The sequence below is a fragment of the Trematosphaeria pertusa genome (assembly GCF_010094035.1).
Source record: "Trematosphaeria pertusa strain CBS 122368 unplaced genomic scaffold BU26scaffold_4, whole genome shotgun sequence".
NCBI classification, from domain to species: domain Eukaryota; kingdom Fungi; phylum Ascomycota; class Dothideomycetes; order Pleosporales; family Trematosphaeriaceae; genus Trematosphaeria; species Trematosphaeria pertusa.
In genome coordinates this window covers 2,447,859-2,469,518 of record NW_022987215.1, presented here as the reverse complement: position 1 = coordinate 2,469,518, position 21,660 = coordinate 2,447,859, and the positions used below count along the sequence as shown (strand labels likewise).

The window sequence follows — 21,660 nt, the reverse complement described above, 5'->3', positions numbered from 1 at the left end:
GATGTGGTCAAGAAGATAGCGGTGGTATGTCCTACCAACGGCGCGGCTAGTGAACCACTTCTACACCGTTCGAGAGCTTCTTTCTGGAAGCACAGCGTCGGCTTGTTATGGTGTGAATGTTTTACCACCTTTGTGGCTGGAAGTGATGTTGACGTCCGCATTCACGTTTGCGTCGCGCCTTCCGCTTTAGTACGAGCTCTCCTCTCCTCTTCTACAGTAACAACACTCCCACTCCCACTGCAACATCAACACCCACACCGCGAAACTAGACAGTCAAGCGGAACCATCAGCAATGTCTGAGCCGAGGGATACCCGCATCCCCAACTCCGACGCTGCAGAGTACGTTCACAGCACTGTACCGTTATCATTGCTAACCCGTGATAGTCTCTGGGGACCAGTCGTCAAAATCATCATTAAATCAGGGGACAACAAGCAAATTATCAATGTCCACAAGGCTCTCCTATGCTCGAGCTCAGCCTTCTTCCAGAAAGCCACAAAACCAGAATGGGCGAGCTCTCGCGACGACCCCGACGCCATCGAAGTTGAATCCGCGCTAGACATCTTCCAGAGTTACGTGCACTGGTTTTACAAGGGAACTATTCCCCGCCCATCGACCAGGTTTCGGTACACAGATCATGTGTTCCTAGCAGCGCTCTATACACTGGGCGAAGAGCTCACGGACACTAAGTTCAAGAACGCTGTTGTTGACACCATGATCTACGCCACTGACAAATAGGGGTGGTATCCTATCGGAGAAGCAGTCACTATCATCTACGATGGCACTACAATCGGCTCACCGGCGCGGCGTCTCATGGTAGACTTCTGTGCCCATATGGCTAGCTACACAGAGGCCACAAAGATCTGGGACGATGAGTTTGAAACTGTCCGAACGAGTTCCTCGTCGACGCTATGAAGGCTATAGTTTGAGTGCGTGAAATGCCCACTCAGGAGGGGCCATGGCGGAAGGCGCGTCAATTGTATCATGAAAAGGAGTCGAATTGAGCTTGGCGCCTTTCTTCGATATGCTCAACTTTTGCGAGGACCTAACGAGCGTAATCTCTAGCCGGATGCATCAATCGAGCGGGTTCTGCATTTTCGATAGGACGGAGGATGATTGGGTGCGCGTAGAAAGTACCAGGCGGAATTCCGGCAATTTGCTTCCTCAAAAGGTCTCCGCCTGCAGGTGCAGTCCGTAATAGTCGAAAACATTTGGAATACGCAAATGATGATCTTCTCGCCCAGCTATCGCGATGTGATATCTTGAACGAGGCTGCAGCTATCCATGAAGAGGTTCAAAATCGGTGAGGTGCTGGACTAGACTTGGCCCGTGCACAGGTCCACGCTAACCGAGGCCGGCTGTGACGCCTTCCGAACGTCAACCGTCTCACCCTCTTCACGACCTCTTTTTCCTCGCGATGTTTCTATTACGACCATTACCCCCGAATGTTTTCCCGCGAGTCAAGAGCGCAAACAGAGGGCCACGTACTACTCGTTCAAACAGGAGCGTTTGGAACAACATTACTACTCGAAAGACGCTTCATTGCTCTAAGACTTTCCAAGGACTCGTTGCCAACGTTGCCAACATGCCAAGCGGCCTTGCGGATGATCAACTCCGCCTCATGCTAGAGGGGAGAAGGAATCTCACTGCATCTCTCTGCCTGCAATTGTTATCCTGGCTGCCTACAGCCCATTTAGCCTACCGTGACTACAGCACCGCCATCGAAACCGCGCAGGGCGAGAGACCCATCGCACTTCGTGTCCGGGACCACGGGGCGCTCGCCGAATTACCCCAGGACCTTTTTTCACCTCGGCACGCCTATGCAATGCCGCGTTTGAGGCCTGTCGCCCGCATGAACGACTACGCGTTTAGGTAGGTCAGCTCCTCGATGGAACATAGCAGTCGCAGAACCAGGCCCGCCCGCTCGATCTGTTCATGCACAGGAACCGACTACCGACCCGCCGCAGGGGTCCCGACGGGAACTTACGTTTTCGATATGGCTCGAGCTCTATACCTACACAGTAGGCGAATGTGCGACGAGGGCCTTCTAGAAGCCATGAAAGCTGGTTTTTCGGGTTCTCATACGACTCTTATCTTAGGACGGCACACCTCAGACAGTGAGGTGTCTCTGGTGGTGGCTATGGCAGGAGTGTACCGCGATTTTGGGCTTGCGCTTGCCTGGTGAGGCGCCATGAGCCAGTCGCGACCTTTCCATTTTCAGACGTCTCTCTTCTTCACTCCCGTGTCGAACCCATCCATCTTCCTTGCATCGCGATATACGCAATACAAACCAATTGCCTCATCGCTGTCCCGTAATCTAAAGCGCCGCTGGATCGTCACCTCGAACGTTCTGCGAAGATTCCACCTAAGTTTGGCACCGTATAGCGTCCTACACGCGGGGAGTAAAGGTCGAAGGAGACTGGTAGGTCAAAGGAATGAAGGGGAATACAGCTAAATGTATAGCCAGGCAATCCTCGGAAGCAGCACCCGCACGTCAGGCTGGTGACACGGGATCGGTATTAGCATCAGCAGTGACCCTTTCGCTTGTACAACAACTCGCCCGTTTCAGGATCCGTACCCCAGGCCCCCAGGATTCTGGATGCACATCATCCCTGCGGGCATCGCTCTTTGACTTCCTGTGGGAACGTTTTCGGAAGGCTGCACAATGCTGCCATTGTGAGCACACGGATGGACCTGGCGCATCTGCGTGGCTTGCCACCCCTCCGCAACTCCCCTACGCATATTTGGATGAGAGCCGCCGCAACCTGCATCGGTACGCGCGCTCTCGTTTTATTGCGATTTCTCTATGTGCGGCTCTGGAAGCCAGACTCTGGTAGTCATTTAGACTCTTCAGGCTCTGGCAGTCTTCACGTTCGTTACCTAACTTAATCACGATGGCTACGTTTTCGCTCAATATGTCTTCGCTGGCGGCGCAAGACTCCCCGGAGTTCCTGGCCGAGGACGTCGGCCCTACGATCATTGCGACTGCGTCTTTGATGATGATTTTCTGCACGCTCTTTGTTGGACTGAGATACTGGGCGCGATACTTAACCCAGACGAGATTCGGAGCCGAAGATGTAATTATACCCTTCGCCTGGCTGGCGGAGATGGGTTTGTGCGTTGTGGGTATTGGTATGTCGTGGAATCCTTTGATACGTGAATGCAGACCTAACTCAATTATAGTAATGGTCAAGAAGGCGGGAACAGGTCGTCATATGGACTACATCCTTATGACTGACCCCGGAAAAATCACCGAACACTACAAGGGGATCATGATTAACGAAGTCCTACACCCAGCCGCGGTCGCCTTCCCAAAACTTGTCGTGGTCCTCTTGTTCCTGCGAGTCTTCACCAACAGGCTGGAACGATATGCCGCCTGGACTCTAGTCGCTGCAGTTGGCGCAACCTGGTTCTCCTTCACAGTTGCCTCTTGCTTCCAGTGCACGCCGTTTGCTTATAACTGGGACAAGACCATTCCTGGGGGAAAGTGCTTCAACGTCATCGCCTTCGCATACAGCAGCAGTGTGCCGAACATTGTGACCGACGTTGCGGTTCTGTTCTTGCCAATTAGGACGGTTTTAGATTTAAAGGTTTCGATAGGGAGGAGAATTGGACTGCTGCTTATCTTCCTCACCGGCAGCATGTAAGTTCTATGTGCCCAAGTTAAAGCGAAACCGGCTAACAGCAACAAGCGGAATCATCGCTTCCATCATCCGCACGGTAGTCTTCGCTCGCACCGACCCTCTTGTGGACATTACCTGTACGTCTTCCCTATCACTTGCTCTCCATACTGCTCGCTAACGCCCACGCCTCCAGTCACAAACACCGCCCTCGTAAACTGGACAATCATAGAACCTGGCATGTACCTTCTAGCCGCTTGCGCCCTGTCCTTTAAACCTCTCTTCCGCATGGTCGCCAAAGCCCTCCGTCTCCAATCGCTCATCACGCACACGAAATCTGCCCTCGGCCGTACAACGCACACCAACAAGACTGGCAACCCCACGCAGAAAGACGTCCACATGGAGACGTTTAAGTCGGGTTCCAGCGGCGGCTTTACCAAGCTGAGTGATGGAAAGGACGTCGAGATGGCAGGCGCGGAGGAAGTGGAGAAGGGCTTCGGGCATAAGAAGGTGGATAGTGAGGGCGGGATTAGGGTTATGGTTACAAGGACGGTGGAGATGGAGAGTGAGAGGATGAGTGGGGAGGAAGACAGGTATAATGCGGCGGATCAGGATGAGTTTAAGCGGGGTGTTGCACTTCGTGTCTAGTTATTCTAGTTGATACCCTTTTCATTCGGAGACTTTTTGGTTGTGCGAAAGAAAACGAGCCGCGAGGCATGCTGCACATTGGCTTCCTCTAGTAAAACAAACCCTTTTTTGAGGTCGACACTGTAGCTGTTCAGCTCATGTCAAAAGGACCAACCAGTCCTTTGCTTTGCTCTTCCTCAGTACAGTTAGTTACCAGGGATAAGAGACGCCTCGCCATAGGTGACGACAAGTGGTAGGTAATGCATGACACCGACCACACCCGTTTATATTGGTTCATGCCCATGCGGGCTAAAGAACCAGCAGCCAACAGCATCACACAGAGCACACGGTACAGCGAATCAGAACAAGTCCAAACCCCCGAACTCCGTTAAAGCTACTTGAGCTACCATAACCATTGATCAAGGACCAAAACCAAGCCGTAAATGAAAAGGACTCCTCCCCCGCATCTTGCGTCCATGTATCATAACATTTTATCTTATCTCATGCGATAGCCGGCCCGAACCCAATAGCTGCGTGAAACTATGGAAGCCATGGAGCGATGACGGAAGACGAGGTAGGAAGACACGAAAACCGGGGGTGTATCATGATGCAGCAAGCCAAGCTAATTTACAATTCGTCGTGCTCCTCAGTCGCGCTCTTGGCCGACTCGGTAGCCTCCGAAGCCGCCGACTTAACGCTCTCGGTAACCTCCTCAGCCTTCTCAGAGGCCTTCTCCGAAGCGGCGGCAGCCTGCTCGGGCATCGATCCCTCACTCTGCTCAGCCTCCTGGGGCTTCTCGAACGAAGCCTCAGCCTTGTGCGAACCGTTCTCGGTGATGAACTTGGCGAGGTCCTCGACGGTGCGGGCGCCCTGGTAGTCGACGGGCGAGTCCTTCTTGCCGGCTGGGAAGAGCTTGATGGTGGGGAAGCCCTGGATCTCGTCGGGCACGTCGTTGGCGGTGGCGTCGACCTTGGCGACGGTGACGAGCTTGGAGAGCTCGGGCGAGGCGAAGAGGGCGCCGAGCTCCTCGTACTTGGGAGCAAGAGCCTTGCAGTGACCGCACCAGGGGGCGTAGAACTCGAGGAGGACGTCCTTGTCGTTGTCGATGACGAGCTTGTCGTATGTCTTAGCGACGACGACTGTGACGGGGCCGTCGTTGGATTCGGGGATAGGCTCAGACTTGATGCTAGGCTCGACCTTGCCGGCGACAAAGTCATCGACAAAAGCGCCAATGTCCTTCTCGGTGATCTTCTTCTCCTGGTCGTAGGGGAACTTCTGGTTCTTGTCCGTCTTCTGGATGGCGAAGGCGGGGAACTTGCCGATCTCGAGGTTCAGGTTGCCCGCGTGCTGGCCGAAAGCCTTGGCGTCGATGGTAGCGAAGTTGATAATGCCCTTGTGCTTCTGAGCGAGGGGCTTCAACTCCTTGGCGAGCGTCTCGCGCTCCTCGGGAGTCTCGGCGAATATGTAGGCAAGCGGGATGCCGGCAGCCATGTAGCCGCTGTAGGTTTCCGGGCCGACCTCGCCAACCAGAGGAGTCGAGGCAACCTTGGCGAACGACTCGATAGCCTCCTTATCGAACTTCTCGGTGAAGACGTCCTTGCCATCATCGAAAGACTTGTAGAGGACGAGACCGGGCTGCTTGACGCCCTCCTTCTCGGCGAGCTCGGCGTCATTGGTAGCACCGAAGAGGTAGTTGTCGCGGAGGCCGTTGGCGACAGAGGTGAACGTCTCGTTGGAGGTCTTGTCATCGGCAGCGAAGAAAGCGACGAGGACGACCTTGTCGGCGGTCTTGAACTCCTCGATAGTGTCCTTGTTGATATCCGAGACAGCGGGGAGGGCCTGCTTGGTCATGTACGAGACGATGGCGTCTGCTTTCCGCTGGCCGGTGTAGGGCGAAATGTTGTCGGGGCCGCGGAAGACCTTGAGGGTTGGGTAGCCCTCGACGCCATACTTCTGGCACAGCTCCTGCTCCTCTGTGCAGTCGACCTTGGCCAGCGGGATCTCCTTCTCCTTCAGTGTCGTGGCGGCGGACTCGTACTCGGGCGCGAGCGCCTTGCAGTGGCCGCACCAGGGCGCGAAGACTGCGGGGTGAGTTAGCTTTGAAACGCAAGTAGCAAGCTCAATTGAGCAGTGATAGACTTACACTCTATCAGCGCGAGGTCGTGCTCCTCGACGAAGCCCTGGAGCGTGTCCGTCTTGAGCTCCGCGACATCTGAGGCGAGGGCCAGGGAGGCCAGAAGGCCGCTGAGGGCGATGCTGTAGCGCATTGTGGAAGAGGAAAAAAGATTGAGGAGAGAGAAAAGGAAGGGCTTCGGGGTTGTCCTCGACTCGTGCGTGGAGGAGAGTTTGTGCGGTCGCGGGAAGGGAGGGGGTTTTATTCCTGGCTGTTCCGTGGCGGGAGCTGGTGCTGGGGAAGGGAACAGGTGTCTACTTGGAGAAAATAGGCGGTGCTCAGCCGCCAAGCACGGGGGCTGCGGTGACCCCCGGCTCCAACTTCACCTCTTGACTGGACACGTAGAGCTCCAGTTGCCCTATACAATTCACTAGCAATATGCGCACCGCCTCTAGACCCGGGATTACTCACTGTGTCGCCAGATCTATCCACCATTGCCTGCGAGCTCCTGCCTCTATCCTCGGCCCTATGCGGCTAGCCCTCTCACCCCTGGACGACCCCTGCACATCACCGAACCACAACCACATTATTAATATACTTGGAGACCATTCACTTTACGAGTTACGAGTTACGGGAAACCAGCTCTCCAACGCCAGGTGGTCTTATGCGGCTGCTGTTGCCGCTCGAACCGTTGTCTGTGATGAGGCTGAAGCAGACACATCGGTCATTTTACCAATCACAGTGTGGCGCGTGCTGATCCCCACCTGCATCTTTGGATCCATGGATCAAGCCACATGTGCAGGTTAAGCGTGAACTTGATGAGAAATACAGACTCCGGGTGTGCACGGCGACGATTGAACGACATAGCTCAGGTAGGCTAGGATGACGCCGACGAAGATTCCCACCGCGAAGTCAACCAAATCTTTGCACCGCATCTCAGATCACGCGACCATTCTCACGCCCACCAACACAGGGAGTATTAAGGACCGTTAAGGATCGATTCCTCGCATTGCAAAGCTACGAACTGATACTGACAACAGCCAGTAACCCATGATGCTAGATCCACGCCTTCCTACCGACAGCCTAAGCCATCGAAATGCGCCTTCCAGCCAGAACCATGCTTTCCATCCGTGGCCGTCCAATCATGTCCCTAAAATCTTTTTCTCGTTTTCTGATCTGATATGTCGTTTTGTGTTTTCTTTCTACCAGGCTGCTGGATCTGGTGCCGCCGTTCAGGCGTGAATTCGCGATCAAACGGCGAACGAGCTAGAGATAGCTCGAGGTCAGAGCCCAGACTGATCTGGTCCTCAAGTCCAGGGGAGAAGAGGATGATCAACAATGAGGTGAGCCGAAAAGTAGCGCTCGAATGTGCGGTATCCGATATGAGGGAGAGGATCCGCAGAAATTTGCGTGTAGTTGCTGACTTACGAAGGGCGTAAGTCACCGTTCCGGTGGGGGAAGACAAGAGTCGGATGGCTGATGAGAGCCGAGAAATACCTTTAGGGGAATTCCGAGGGGGATAGGATACAGGTGATGTGTGGAAGAGTCGTGTGTAGCCCAACTGAGCTAGTCGTATCCAGCCGTGTCGAGAATACCGGGCCATGGACCTAGAGAGCAAAGAGACCCGTAGAATCCTCTAATCGTAAAATGGATCCCGCTTTTGATAATAGACCCGCCAGCGTCCAATGCGGTAATTGAAAGAGTGTGTGAAATGCAGGGAAAAGGCGGAATGGAAGTAGCGATCCCGCCAAATAGGAGAGAGACCGCCGAGAAGTGAAGCCAGCGAGACCAACCAGGCCCACGGTATATAATACAGAGATGAACGGACCGAAATCGCAGACTCCGGTGGCGCCGATGGCTCGATTCGTTATGCCCGAGGAAGAAAAATCAGGTATCCCGTATCGATTCGTCGACAAACCGCTCGTGTTATCGTAAAAAAGGAAACAACGCAAGAACTATGTGCAGTCGCGACGGACAGCCCAAATGCAACTAACTGGCTCCTGGGCAAAGAGAGATCGTGACATAAATCTGGAAGGCTCGCGAACGCCAACGAAAACTGCTCAGGCAACCCACAACCCCCTATCGCCGTGCACCGTCCAGCCACTATGCTGGCCCGGCGGGCTGGGGTCGCGTGTTGCGCTGCGGGTTATGTCCATTCTGGCGATTCTGCTGGCCCTGAGGAGGACCCCGGCGTTGACCTTGGAAATGACCACCGCCTCGCTGGTTACGGTTGTAATTCCCACGGTTGTTCTGCAGAGGGTTGCGCGCCACGGTGTTGTCTTGGTCCTGGTTCTGGTTCTGGCCTTGAGGGCGCTGCGGGTTCGAGATGGGTCGGGGAATGTTCTCGGGGGACTCATAGACATACAACTTCTTCTCGATGACCTGCGGGATGGGCTGGATCTCAGTACCCAACTCTTGCTCAATTCGATATAGGTTGAACCGATCATCCCAGTTGATCAGGTTGATCGCCAGACCAAGATGACCAAAACGACCTGAGCGGCCGATACGATGGAGATATGTCTCGGCATTCTTCGGGAAGTCGAAATTGATGACAACATTGACGGCCTGAATATCGATACCACGGGTTAGCAGATCAGAGCAAACGAGATTGCGGCAAACACCGTTGCGGAAATCGTGGAAGACGCGATTGCGGTTGTGCTGCAACATGCGCGCGTGCGAATAGAAGCAGGAATAACCAAGCTCAGTGATCTTCTTAGCAAGAAGCTCAACTCGGTTCGTGGAGTTGCAGAAGATGATGGACTGGTTGATCTGCAATTTGTTGAAGAGGGTGTTCAAGCAGTGCACTTTCTGCTTCTCTTCGACAAACGCATAGTATTGAGTGATACCGCGAAGCGTCAGTTCATCCATCAGGTTGATCTCGTACGGAGAGTTCATGTGCTTGTCCTAGAAGATGTTAGCATGAACTTGGTTCAGCCTAGGGGAAGGATGGTTACCTTGAAGCTCTTAACTACAATAGGGAACGTGGCACTGAAGAGCATGACCTGCCGGTCCTTGGGATGGAAGCCTAGCAGCTGTTCAACAACGGGTGTGAATTCGGGAGACAAGAGCTTGTCAGCCTCGTCCATAACGAATGTCTGGCAGGCTGAGAGGTCGGCTACACCTTTGCCTGCCAAATCCAGAATCCTGCCCGGTGTGCCAACAATAATGTGGACGGGATCAGACAACCGAATGATGTCATCCTTCAGGCCGGTGCCTCCCGTTGAGACCATAACGTTGATGCCAAGGTGTTTGCCCAGCTGCTTGCACACCTGTGATGTCTGCAGAGCGAGTTCTCGGGTGGGGACGAGAATCAGCGCTTGCGTCTTCGGGCTCTTCGGGTTTACGCGCTCGAGTGTGGGTATCACGAACGCGGCGGTCTTTCCCGTGCCATTCTTCGCTCGTGCGAGGATGTCTCGGCCGGTCAGAGCGACGGGGATAGTCTCTTCCTGAATCGGCGACGGCTTCTCGAAGCCCGCCTCGAATATGCCCATCATCAACTCGCGCTTAATGAAGAAGTCTTCAAATTCGAGGCCCTTTGTTGCCGTCACATCCTAGACGAAGGAGTTAGTCCAAACGTGCCAGCCGTGTGTGCATGAAGTTGCCGCGCGTACCTCGGTCTGTACTCGGGTGTCTTTGGAGGGAATCTTCAGGCCGTCTTTCCAGTCGGCGCCTGCTGAGGGTGAAGCTTCGCTGTTAGGCTCGTTAGTAGGGCGCGACTGATGGGGGAGGGCGGTCGACCAACCTGAGCTTCGTCGCTGCTAGCTGGTTCGTGATTTCGGTCGTCATTGTGGGGACGTCCACCAGCGGTGGGAGAGTCTAAGCAAGAATCGGAGTCTCGCTGTAGGCAAATATGTGCGCGGTCGAGCTATGCGACGGCGACGGCGAGCGTGTGTAGCAGCGCGACGGCCAGTAATCTGGGAGTCCGGTTTGGAGAGAGTGTGGTTGTGCCGTCGACGGTGGTGAGGTTTCAGGTGAGGTGAGGGGTCCAAGAGTGCCTCTAGCGGGTGTGGTCGCTCTCAAATAGCGCGCTGTAGCGGGGCTCGAGTGCTCTGCGCCGTCGAGAGGAACGTCGCACAGTTTGAGACAATAGCCGACGACGACGTATTTCGGCTGGGGAGCTCCTGCAGCGTGGGCTGAGTCTGTGGGGTGTGAGGAGCCTGCGCGCGGGCGATATTAGCAGAGTTGTGCAAGTGTAGAGCGTGAGGCGGTAGGAGGAGGAGGCAAGCACTGTGGTGTGGTGGTGTTGTGGAAACCGGGCGAAGCTCTTTATGAGGATTCGAAGTTGAGGGTGGGAAGTCCCGGTGGCACCGCGCCTCTGATTGGCCACTCCGACGTCGGCCCCTTCCCGAAGCAAACAGACACGGCAGGAGCTCTATCAAACACGCTCGGCTACATTTCACAACCCTCGAGCCCGCCACCAGAACCCCGCTTCACCGGCGGTGTACGATATCTGCGTCGTCGTCGTCGTCTTCACCGGTTCGTTCCTCGCAGCATTTCCTGGTCGAGAAATCTCTCCATTGCGCAGAGTGGGTGATATAAAAATCGCCGAACCGTAGCTCAGGCCGTTCGCTGACTATGATTAAGGCTCTTATATCAGGCCGACGACTTCGCATCGTCTCCTCTTCACATTCCCTTGGCTTAGTCTGGATCCCTTTGGCCCGAGGAGCTCACGAACGACGCTCAAAGGCATAGATCCACGTGTAACAAACCTTGGACCGCCTTTGACCGGCCCTGTACCACTTTAGGATTCTTGAACTTGCATTCCGCAAGAATTTAGCGTGCGAAGAAGGGATAGAGGTCCCTGTTAAGACACGACATGTCCTTCTTCCGCCTAACCAGGACCTTTCGACCCGGGACCCTCACCCCACTCCGCCAAACTACCGCCTCCCCTAACAAATCAAAAATGCCATCCTCCTTCTTCACACCCTCTCCCGGCACCCACCGCATCGGTCTAGGCCACCGCTTCTACTCCCGGCCCTCTCCCCACGCCCCGCGCAGCACCGAACGCCTCAACAACCGACTCCTCTGGTCTTTCATCGCACTCAACTGCGGCGTCTTCGGCTACGCGCAGTACCTCAAAGCGCAAGCAGTACAGGGCTACCAACAGCCGCTGATCAAGTTCATGCAGAACTTCACGCTCAACCTGGACGGCGTGCTGAAAGAGGGACGGTGGTGGACCATGATTACGAGCGTGTTTACGCATCTGTCGCCGATGCATTTGCTGGCGAACATGCTGAGTATCTATTATATAGGGGGCATGTTGGCCTCGACGCCCGGATTTGGCCCGGGGAGGTTCATCGCGCTGGTTCTGGGGTCGGGACTCTCGGGGAGCCTGGGCTACCTCTGGTTGAGGGCGCGGAATGCGCAAGGCCGACCCGATTTCATGCGCGGTCTGGGATTCTCGGGCGCGGTTATGGGGGTTGGTGCGGTGACGGCGTTCATGTACCCCAGGACGCAGATGATGATTTATGGGATTGTGCCGGTGCCGCTGTGGGCTCTGATGGCTGGGTATGCTGTGTACGATGGGTATTATTTGAATGATGAGCGGAGTCGGGTTGGGCATGCGGGACATATTGGAGGATTGGCTTTTGGCGTGCTGTACTACTTTGCGAGGATGAGAGGGTTAGGCTTCTGAGTGTAGAGACGTAGAGGCGTCGAGCGCGTGGGAAGGGTCCTGTAAGATAGGAAGAACGAGGGGTGGGTTTGTATCCGTAGTTGCTTGTATTTGGTATCAAGAAAAGCATAAGCGTGAGTCGATTGAGATCGTAAAGAGATCATAAAATAAATATACTCCAAGGTTTTGTGTGCATACTCTGTCCAAAAGAAACATACCCTAGATGAGCAGTCATCACCCCATACCTTAGCGATGAGCATATGCCGCATAGCTATGAAGATGAGAAACACAGCGCCGGGTAATATGTCACTCGCATCCCGTCCACTGAGGTCCTCGCCACTCGCGAGCTCATAAAGGCTTCTGAATGCCCAGAGCATCCAAACTTAGAGAAACTTTCTCGTTCACCACCGAAGGCGCTCCATGCCTCACTCTCCCTCTTCATTCCTCCTAGAGCGCCCCCTGCAGCATACCACCCCTCTGAGTCCCTTTATCTGACCTGTTATGCCAACTCAAATGCTGCCGATACTCTGCATACAGCGTGAACTGTTGCCCGCAATGAGGGCACGTCCAAGTCGCCCCAATGCCATGCTTGTCTCTCCGATGTACCTTGAAGGTGCTGAACTTCTTGAAGGATGTAGTTTGCCCGTCCATGGCGCAGATATTGCACCGCAACTTGGCATATGGGTGCTTCTCTTTGAGATGCGAGTCGAACTGGCGGTCGGAGTTGAATGACGGTTTGTCCGAGCAGGTTGGCAGCGTGCATGTGAGGGTATCCTTGTTGGTATGGTGCGTGTTGACGTGGTGATCGGCCACGGCGTGGTACGAGGTAGCGGTGAACGTGCCTAGACGCTACGAAGTTAGTTCAGCGCACACAGAGTGTAGGAGTGTACGTCTATGTATTGGTCTAGTATCTGCATAGCACTAAACGCTCCCTAGGCGGCATTCCGCACACTCTTTGGTGAGAAATCAGACTTCGCGCCGGGACCTTACGTACACTTTCGGAACCAGCAATGAAACAGGTTGGGAGGAGGCATGAGCTCTGGAGAACCGCCTGCTGGCTCCTCGTGAATGGAGGTTTCGAATTCATTCGAGATTGGTGAGCCAGGGCCTTCGAAGGACGCATTGGCTGGTCTGACGTTGATTGATAACGGCGGCATCTTTCCGTTGTGATTTGGTGGATTATTTGTCGCTGTCCTCGTTGCCGCCACCTGGGCAGTTATGAGTTGTGTCGGGGAGACTAGATTGGAGGGGGTGGATCCATGGTTTATATACTGGTTGGAGGCGGCGAAGGTGAGAGGGAAGGCACGAACGACTACGTCTGGGGGAAAGAGGGGTGAGATGACGAGATAACGAAGGTTTCAGGCGCAAGATAAAAGTACTCGAACAGAGAAGTAGGTGAGAGGATGGTATTCGAGAACAGAAATGTGAAGTAAAGTGGATATGGTAAGGCACGTTGAATGAACACATGCATTGATTGCCGTCCGTAAACTGACGCCCGAAGGTGCGACATGCCTATACGCCTTGAACGGTCCATAGTCAGAACAATTCCCGATATGCTACCAGAACAGAATAGAACAATTGCCATGCCTAAGGAAAATAAAGCAAGATGCTGAAAGGCCGTTCAATCATGCCCTCTTCTATTTAAGTTAGTTCGCCAGGCATGCGCATGCGGTTAGGAGAAGTACTTACAGCGACCTCCATCTGAGCCCAGGCTCTGCCTCTTCCGCATCTTCCGCAGAGGCGTGACCATGTCTTGCTCATTCTCCTGGAACTCGATATCGCCCATCTTATCTTCTGGCGTCTCTCCAAGAGATATAATGGAGCCCCTCGTCTTCCTTGGCTTCCCCTTCGGCGTCAGCTTCTTGTAGCCAGGAGTATACTCTTCTTCTTCTTCGTCGCTGTCAATGGAGCCCTTGGAGGCAATGCTCGGATAAGTCTTCGTCACCCTTCCTTTTGGTTTTGGTGTCTTTTGGACGATGGGCGCTACAATAGGCTGCTGCTCCTCCTGCGGCTCCTCCATGTCCGAATCGGAGTCGTCTCTAACGAACTCCTCGGATAAATGGTGGGATTTCCTCGGTCGTCTGCCTTTCGGCTTTGGCGCATGCTGGGCAGGGCTCTCAACCGCCGGCTCCTCCAGGGGCTCTTCCGCTCCCGAAACGACTTCGTCCCCAACGTAAGAATCTGACCGCTGTATTGACTTCCTTGGCTTGGTCTTTCGTTTAGGCGCATTCGATCCCTTGGTCTTTACCGGTGATTTGTAGTCTTGATCCTCATCCTCTTCGGCCTTTTTCCAAGCCCGACCTTTACCCTTATAGTGGCGCTTGGCGGAGGTCTGTGGAGGTCTCTCCTGACGTACAGCGATTGTATCCTCCTCTTCATCAAGCAGGTTGTCTTCCTCGTCGGGATACGAGACCTGCGCGAGCTTTGTTGGCTTTGCTTTAGGCGACCGCTTTGCGTCGTTCCCGCCATTTTGCTCAGCCCATTCTGCCTCTTCGAACAATTTCGCATGATGTAAATAAGGTCGCTGTTGAGCGGGAGTTCGCGTGCGTAGCCCTCGTCTCGTGGCTGACGATGTGCTTGGACCTTCAGGTGAAGCAGCGGCAGTGTTGGGGGTGGCAGTACCAGCATCAGCAACAGGGGCGGAATCATCGTCGTCATCCAGCGGGACGATCTCTTCAGACTGCACTTGTTAGATTTCGGTCGTGCGAATAGCGTCATGGAACAAATACCAAATATTGCTTCCTTGGCTTTCTTCCCGACTTTGTCTTGGGAGTCTTAGCTTTCGGCGTAGTCAGCGGGGTTTCGCGCGGTGATTCTATGTTGGTCAGCTATTTGATGCTGTCAAAGCCCAAATACGAGAGCGACTAAAACCCAAGGTGGGATGCAGCGGTGATGCACGCCTTGATGATGTTGCGATACTCCACAGGTGGGGCAAAAACCACCTCGACAATGCGGGAGTGGGACGTACCAGGTGAGCTGGGCACAGGCGCAGCAGCGGCAAGGACAGCAACCTCGTCGATGGACATGGCATCGTCCTCCAAGTCTTCTGGCGCGATGGTCTCTTCAGACTACACAGGCGCGTGAGTGATATATACGTTGACAGTGGGATCGTGGGAAGCTTACGAGGAACTGCTTCTTCCTCCGCCCACCTGACTTGCGTCGTCCATTGGTAGTAGCTGCTGAAGTGGGTGCTGCAGGTGCCGCGACTTCGACAATTGGGGTGGGTTCGTCGATGTCGTCACTGTCGTCGGACGCTACGATTTCCTCCGACTAAGACAATTAGCAGTGCGCAAAAGAAATCGGAACGAAAGCTATTACGAGATATTTCTTCCTGGGCCTCCTTCTCTTTTTAGCCGAGGCCGTCTCTTCGCCTGGTTTCGCTCGTGCGGATGATGCTGAAGCATTGGTGGTATGCGGCATTCCGTGGCCGTTGGCCGTCCGTTTCTTGTTCGGTTCGCGCTGCGGTAAGCCACGCGAAACGAGTTTTGGTGCTTCCACCTCGGATTCCTCATCCTGTCCTCATCAGAATTGATTCCAACGCGACAAAGTCGTGATTGAAAGACGAACACTTGACGACACTTCCTCCCAGACATCCAAAGTAGCGTGCCACAGGTAGGGACCGAGAACGTGTTCAGAAGCGGCCCACTCTTCGTAGCTTAGATGCGAAGGTGCATTGTTCCTCTTCCAGACGGCATACTCGGCGTTGCCATAGACTTTCAGCCATGCCTGAAGAGAGTCGAATCTGGCACAGGAGCCGTCATAGTCGCCGTTGACGGTCGCTGTTTGTTTGATCGGTGCCATTGAAATGCGATTTGTGACGAGTGAATGAACCGTGAGATGCAGTAGAAAACAAGCACAGACGGCCGAAAACCTCAGCTGCTCAATAAGAAATGGCGAGGAAAAAGTGCAATGACAGAGGAAATATATCGGAAGTTAGAATCAAGGGCGCGCAGGCAGGCGCGCAAACGATGTCGGTGGTGGAAAGGTTGTGGAGTGAAGTGACAGAAAGGTCAAAGTCCATTAGACATGATCCGTGTCTCGTCCCACGTTAGCTCATAACTCAAGACCGAATTATCGACCAGAGCCGAGAAGATGAGCACCACGACTTACCGACACGCTAGAATCCTTCAATGAAAACAACGGTCGCTGGACGAGAAGATGGGCCAGCGGGAATTCGGGTGTAAGAGAATTGAAAGGTCGGGGCGCAGGGACTGTCGGGCGCTATTTGACCTCGCCTATCGAAGCTGGGCATATCAGATCACGGCTTCGCAATTTCCAAATGCCTCGTTACGGTGGATACGCCAGATAGCAGCTTGTACTCTCCCTTCTTTCGACCGCTTGACCCAGGCATTCACTAGCCTCAGGTTATGCTTCTTCACCTCAGTGCCATAGCGCCAATGGTCCGATCCTTCCTTCCACATACATGTCTGCTTGCTCCTTCGCAATGCCCTGCTGCGCCCATCAATTACGGACTATTGAAACCCCCCGTGCAGCCTAAAACGTCGTTAGGTACACCGCCACCCACGCTCCTGTCGCACAGCATTGTCCTCACCCAGGCCTCGCGTATTCACCAATTATCGCTTCTTATTGACAAACTATGATTACTCTCACGCGGAGAGTTGTCGCCTTGGCCCTGATCGTCCACTATATACAAGGAATCATGAAAGCCAATCTAGCTCTCGCCGCCGTTTCCACCGCCCACCACCCACCACCCACCATGCGATCGAACTGCAAGAGAGTACCAAGACCTGGGGTATACAACCGCAAACCGAATCCTTCCCGCCCAGGATGATATTGCCCATAAATCACCAAACGGCGACGGATAACAGAACGCCAAAACTGCCCGAGTGAGCACCGAACGATACCTTTCCCGCTCGTGGCTCCAGATTCCAAGCCATTGAGCGAAGCTCGAAGTTGAAAAGATACGAGATGGAGATATGAAAGAAGTTTGGGAGAAGACTTCCGTTCACCCGCCCTCCGCGAGAAGTCAAAAAGAAGCTAAACCGAAAACCCGACCCGGAAGCACCTGTCTGGCCCTGCTCTGCGATGTACTCCGAACAAGTGGAATGCAATGCGATGATGAGAAATGTGCTCGATGGGTAAAAATGAGAGAGCTCAGGCAGCTAAGATGCTCTCGGGACTTATCATCCCAACTGCGCTGCCGTCGTCCTTTTCTGGCTCGGCGATGCCCTGGTTCTCTTTCTGTGGCATCTCGAGCTTCAACTTACCAACTGGTTTACCAAGCCCTTTCATGAGGCCACCGTTGACTCCAGATCCGTTGGCGTTGGCGCCATTCTCTTCCCTTTCCTCGTCCAGCCTGCGCTTCTTCCGCGCCATTTGCTGTTGTTCTCGCAATGGGCGCTTGCGAGGACTAGAAATCTTGCCTGTCGGAGGCAGACGAGGCTTGGGGAAACGCTGTTTCGGGGGTAGATCTTCATCCTCAACGAGGGCTTCGTTGCTGTTATCCTGTAGCTTGGAAAGAAGCCAGTCTTGCATGAGGCCAATTTGGCTTGTGACATTTTGCATGGTGACGGGCTCGAATTTCGGTGGCTCCTCCATGAGAACGCCCGTTGTAGCAACGTTGCTGCTGAATGGTCAGTCACTATCTCGATCAAATAGAATGGGCTAACATACTTGGTGTTCTGCGCAGCGTAGGCATTGTGCATCCTGTTCTGCAACAGATGCAACGGAACGCTGAAAGAGACACCGAACTCCTTATCCAGACCAAGTTCCTTGAAACCGAAGAAGTCTTCTCCGATGTCTTCAGCAAAGTCGCCGCCAACGAACTGCTCACTGCCGTCATTGAACGCACCGGCTCCGTCTGTGCCAGCATTGTCCAGGGCAGGACGAAGCAGTTCGGCGTAGTAAGACCGCATGCGATCATGCATGCCGGCGAGTTTGGTACCTAGTCGCTCAACGTCGTCTTTAACGTACGTGTCTAGAGTCTCGAGATCAACTCCGTTTACTTGCAAAGCATGGAGAACAGCTTCTTCCTGATTGAATCGGGGAACCCAGTGTGTGGTAGTGCCGTTTTGTGCGGTCACAGGAATGTCAGACTTCATCTTCGGTGTTTCTCGGTAGAGGCCTAGACTTGCTACTAGCTTCTGGAAGAAGTCCCCTGCGATGTCCGTAATTGCGTCAAGAGCGGAAGGCTGGAACTCTTCAAAGCCGGCATGGTAGAATATCTTGCCAACGCTTCGTTGCAGCGCGGCGCGGCAAACGTATGGAGCCATGACAGGGCCTTCTTCAGATACGACCATTGGCTCGATATCCGCCTCAATAAATGGCCGGGGATCGTACTTTTGGAACTGGTTTTGGTACATCTAGAATGGGATTAGCAAATGCACTCGAAGAAGCCCAGAGCCTAGCTCACCTGCGATTGGAGTTGCATCTGTTTGACAATTCCAATCTTCGCGCAGATTTTCCTCGTCTCCTGCATTTGTCTCATGTTGGACTCCATTTTCTTGGTCAGCGCGCTTTCCGGCGCAGTGAACTGGCCTCTAGGCACGATCCTCATGTACTCTTCGAACTGTTGGATGACATGGCCTTCGGCATCCTCAACCCATTGAAGACGTTCATTTAGATCCGGGATTGCGCAGACTGGGTCATAGTAGTCGGGAATCTGGCGTTCTTCTTCACCCTCCATACCTTCAGCGAGGGTTTCGCCGGCTGTTGTTTGCACACCATCCTTGCCGTCGGGCGCAGAGGCTGAGCCACCCATAGACTCTTCCTCGTTGGCCTGTTTTCGATGACGGAGCCATCGTCTCATCCCAGCTCTGGTCCGCAGAATTGCCGGCTCGTCTACGTGAAGCTCATCGTTCCGGAACAAACGGTGGCGTTCAGCGGCGATGATTGCTCTGTCCTTCTTGGTGATCTGCTTCCAAGTTTTGTATTCGAGGTCATCTAGATCAGCGTCGTCCTCAAAAGCAAAACCGCTCACAGAAGCGCCGGTGCCATCTGCCTCGGATACATCTGCTTGGCTACCGTGCGCGCCGCTGCGGAGAATGCCGTTAGGTCCCAAAGGGGTCAGTGTCCCAGGTGGAGGTGTTGAGAAGCCATTGATGGAACCTTCCATTTCCGAGTCGGCGCGGAGGAACTCATTCTTCAAATTGGACACCGCGCTGTTGATGGACGGGACAGTGGCCTTGTTTTCAGGACCAGGCGTGCCTTCCAGGCCTGCTGGGGGCGCTTTTCTAGCTGTGCTTGTGCCTTTCCCGCCTTTGCTGGGCGCTTTGCGTCCGCGGGAAGCCATGATCGGTTCCTCTGATGGGATCATTAGCTAGGTCGGTTGCGGATTGAATTAATCAAGAACGTACCGTCTTCACTGTCCTCAGCGCCATCTGCGTCTGCATCTCCGTTTCTCATGCGCCTTTCCTCAGCCTCGACTTCCGCACGATCACGGACAGTGATATCAGGGATTAAGGGAACTAGCTTCTCCGTCTCTTTCTTCATGTAGAGCGCTTTCTTGCGATACAAATGGCCGGGGTCGGAGTTGTACTTCAAGCAATTGGCCCAGATGAGCATGAGATCCTCCACAAATTCCTTCTTCGATTTGTACACCAACTGCTTGAGTTTCTTCATCATGGTGCCGATATCCATGGGCTGCTTGATTATGTTGTAATAGTCGGGCGCTTCTCGCTTGTTGACGCGCTGCAAGAAGGGATGGGCATGCTCGCCGGCCTTGAGCTCCATGAGAACCTTCTCCATGCTCTCATACAGCTCCTCTTGGCCAACGCGGTCTTCATTCGCCCACTTGCTCCGGTTTTTCCTCACTTCGCTGATCAGATTTCGTAGCTGGGCATCGCTTGCGTGCACTTTGTCTCTCTGCGCATCTATGCGGGCAATAAGATGCTTCAAGGTCAGACTGGAGGCTCCGAGATTGGTCGTGCTCAGGGTTCCTTGCTGAGGTGCAGCTGGCGCCCCGGCTGCGGGAGCACTGGCTGGCTGCCCGGACATCTCGGTTTCCACTTGCCGGTCCAGTTCGTCAAGCTTCTGTTGTTCCAGCATAGCATCACGATCGCTCTCCAAGGTGTAGAACAGGGTATAGAAACTGCGCTTAGCTGCATCTTCGGCAGCCTTTTTGTCCTGTTGCAGCTTTTTCCGCACGTCATCGGATGACTTGACCTGCTCCGAGCTCGGTGTGCTTGTGCGTTCAATGCCCAGCTTGTTCGACAACGAAGATATCCGAAGGCTTGGCGTATCGAGGGCACTAGCGGAGATGCCGTTCGGAGCGCTCTTCGAAAGCAACGGCGAGGTGCGGGTGTCATCTTCCTCTTCGGCATCATCATCGTCGCCGTAGTCATCCTCGTCAATGGCCCTGACTGGTTTCTTGGGCGTCGCGGTCGGGCGCGCGTCATGCGCTGCCGGGGCGACGTCGGCGGAGGGCTTCATCCCACTTTCCTCCGCATCAAGAACATCATGCTTGTTCCCGCCTCCCAAGACAGCGGCGAGACGCGCTTCGGTGCGCAGATAGTGTTCTCGCCAGCGCGCCGCCCGGGGGTCCTCCTCCGCCATGGAGTCTACCCCCTCCCCCAGATTGTGATTGTTGGAGCCGTTCGACATGGCTTCATCGCTCAGCGTCGCATTCGGAGTGCGCAAGCGAATCGCATTCGGTAGTTGGCTGGGGAAGCGTGCATAGTGTTGGCGCTCTCTTGATGATGGGCGATGTAATGATGGAGCGAGCGACATGTCGCTGCTGTGGGGAGTCTTGGCGGGACCTCCTCACAACGCAGCGAAGCCTTTCGGGCGGCCTCCGACCTCGTGCAGGTGTCGCGACGGGGTAAAACCAAGCATGGAAGAAGCCCTGCGGCGTGCAAGTCGAATGCCGATGGTTTCGAGATGGAATACGTCGTTGGGGGGCAGGCCTTGATGGCCGAAGGTGCAGTCGGTCGCTCTTGCTTGCGTTGCGGAGCGAATGTCCTGAGCGAGGGCGCGGTTGACTTAAGGTAATCGCGCTAAACCCGCAACGGCTCGCCTCTTGCTCGGCTGACCACTAAGACCTCGCCCTCCACACACACCCGCAGTCTCCAATATCAACTTCCTCTCTCCAGCAGCGCTGGGCCCGTTAGATGGCCTTTTTCAATATCCGACCCGAAAGATTGATGCCTTTCTCTCACTTCTATCAACTTTTCCTTTTGCGACCATCCCCGCTGCGCTTCTACAGTCTGGCACCGTGGACGTCCAGTGGAAATGAGAGTAGCGACCTATGAAATAGTTCGTGCAGCTTGCTGTTCGAATCATTCCGCGCAAACAGAAATGTAAAAGCCGTGCCATCCAGAAACCGACTCCTGGATGATGCTACCCGTCCTTCTGCATGGTCAACGTCCACGGGTAGGCGCTGCAAACCAATATCTTCCACATAGAGGCAGATGCCAGGTATATGTAGAGGGTCGCAGCTCACCACTCTTCTGTTTTGGTGGCTGCAGCAGATCTTTCCATGCTTTTGCCAGAAGGTCTGACTCGCTAGGCGAGGTCTCGATTCGCCATCATCCGGATGGAATTGAGGTTCATTACCTTCTCCTTTTGGAATAGTTTCGACTAGTTGCACTAGATGGGCTCTTTGGGTTAATATTCCTACCACGGACACCTTCATGACCTGGGTCGTCCCGCGGTATGCGGGCCGACGTGAATACACCATCACGTGATAGCCTTCCCGAAAGCGGCTAAGCGTCCTTGAGCTCCGCCAACA

The 21,660-nt window shown here is 54.3% G+C and overlaps 9 protein-coding genes across 9 annotated transcripts; 3 read left to right on the top strand and 6 right to left on the bottom strand.

Annotated features, from left to right (window-relative positions):
* Nucleotides 1-292: 292 nt before the first annotated feature.
* Nucleotides 293-736, top strand: BU26DRAFT_503051 (uncharacterized protein; the record flags this gene model as incomplete). The annotated part of the gene is made up of 2 exons (XM_033826676.1): nt 293-339; nt 385-736. The coding sequence occupies 2 exons, from the start codon at nt 293-295 to the stop codon at nt 734-736; spliced, it is 399 nt and encodes a 132-aa protein (XP_033687605.1).
* A 2,192-nt stretch (nt 737-2,928) lies between these two features.
* Nucleotides 2,929-3,981, top strand: BU26DRAFT_394231 (uncharacterized protein; the record flags this gene model as incomplete). Its single annotated transcript, XM_033822732.1, has 4 exons — nt 2,929-3,130; nt 3,182-3,641; nt 3,691-3,758; nt 3,815-3,981. Coding segments are annotated over 4 exons (897 nt in total), but the record flags the coding sequence as incomplete, so codon positions are not given.
* A 466-nt stretch (nt 3,982-4,447) lies between these two features.
* Nucleotides 4,448-6,596, bottom strand: BU26DRAFT_452979 (protein disulfide-isomerase). The gene is made up of 2 exons (XM_033824814.1): nt 6,389-6,596; nt 4,448-6,326 (listed from the first exon to the last, which is right to left on the bottom strand). The coding sequence occupies exons 1-2, from the start codon at nt 6,510-6,512 to the stop codon at nt 4,873-4,875; spliced, it is 1,578 nt and encodes a 525-aa protein (XP_033687603.1). The 5' UTR covers nt 6,513-6,596; the 3' UTR covers nt 4,448-4,872.
* Nucleotides 6,597-7,336: 740 nt separating this feature from the next.
* Nucleotides 7,337-8,211, bottom strand: BU26DRAFT_259718 (uncharacterized protein). Its single transcript, XM_033821250.1, has one exon. It carries the CDS (start codon nt 7,959-7,961, stop codon nt 7,509-7,511), a length of 453 nt encoding a protein of 150 aa, XP_033687602.1. The 5' UTR covers nt 7,962-8,211; the 3' UTR covers nt 7,337-7,508.
* On the bottom strand, nt 8,212-10,249 carry BU26DRAFT_259717 (ATP-dependent RNA helicase-like protein dhh1). Its single transcript, XM_033821249.1, has 4 exons — nt 10,101-10,249; nt 9,970-10,048; nt 9,313-9,909; nt 8,212-9,262 (listed from the first exon to the last, which is right to left on the bottom strand). Exons 1-4 carry the CDS (start codon nt 10,142-10,144, stop codon nt 8,462-8,464), a joined length of 1,521 nt encoding a protein of 506 aa, XP_033687601.1. The 5' UTR covers nt 10,145-10,249; the 3' UTR covers nt 8,212-8,461.
* A 446-nt stretch (nt 10,250-10,695) lies between these two features.
* On the top strand, nt 10,696-12,166 carry BU26DRAFT_480349 (rhomboid-domain-containing protein). The gene is made up of 2 exons (XM_033825702.1): nt 10,696-10,884; nt 10,943-12,166. The coding sequence occupies exon 2, from the start codon at nt 11,175-11,177 to the stop codon at nt 11,991-11,993; it is 819 nt and encodes a 272-aa protein (XP_033687600.1). The 5' UTR covers nt 10,696-10,884; nt 10,943-11,174; the 3' UTR covers nt 11,994-12,166.
* A 253-nt stretch (nt 12,167-12,419) lies between these two features.
* On the bottom strand, nt 12,420-13,129 carry BU26DRAFT_562327 (uncharacterized protein; the record flags this gene model as incomplete). The annotated part of the gene is made up of 2 exons (XM_033833017.1): nt 12,420-12,814; nt 12,967-13,129. The coding sequence occupies 2 exons, from the start codon at nt 13,127-13,129 to the stop codon at nt 12,420-12,422; spliced, it is 558 nt and encodes a 185-aa protein (XP_033687599.1).
* Nucleotides 13,130-13,521: 392 nt separating this feature from the next.
* Nucleotides 13,522-15,877, bottom strand: BU26DRAFT_259684 (uncharacterized protein). The gene is made up of 7 exons (XM_033821248.1): nt 15,540-15,877; nt 15,291-15,485; nt 15,096-15,242; nt 14,941-15,040; nt 14,702-14,787; nt 13,662-14,652; nt 13,522-13,606 (listed from the first exon to the last, which is right to left on the bottom strand). Coding segments are annotated over exons 1-7 (1,755 nt in total). The 5' UTR covers nt 15,774-15,877; the 3' UTR covers nt 13,522-13,604.
* Nucleotides 15,878-17,087: 1,210 nt separating this feature from the next.
* On the bottom strand, nt 17,088-20,660 carry BU26DRAFT_503044 (transcriptional activator spt7; the record flags this gene model as incomplete). The annotated part of the gene is made up of 4 exons (XM_033826675.1): nt 17,088-17,556; nt 17,607-18,295; nt 18,346-19,235; nt 19,289-20,660. 4 exons carry the CDS (start codon nt 20,658-20,660, stop codon nt 17,088-17,090), a joined length of 3,420 nt encoding a protein of 1,139 aa, XP_033687597.1.
* Nucleotides 20,661-21,660: the final 1,000 nt, after the last annotated feature.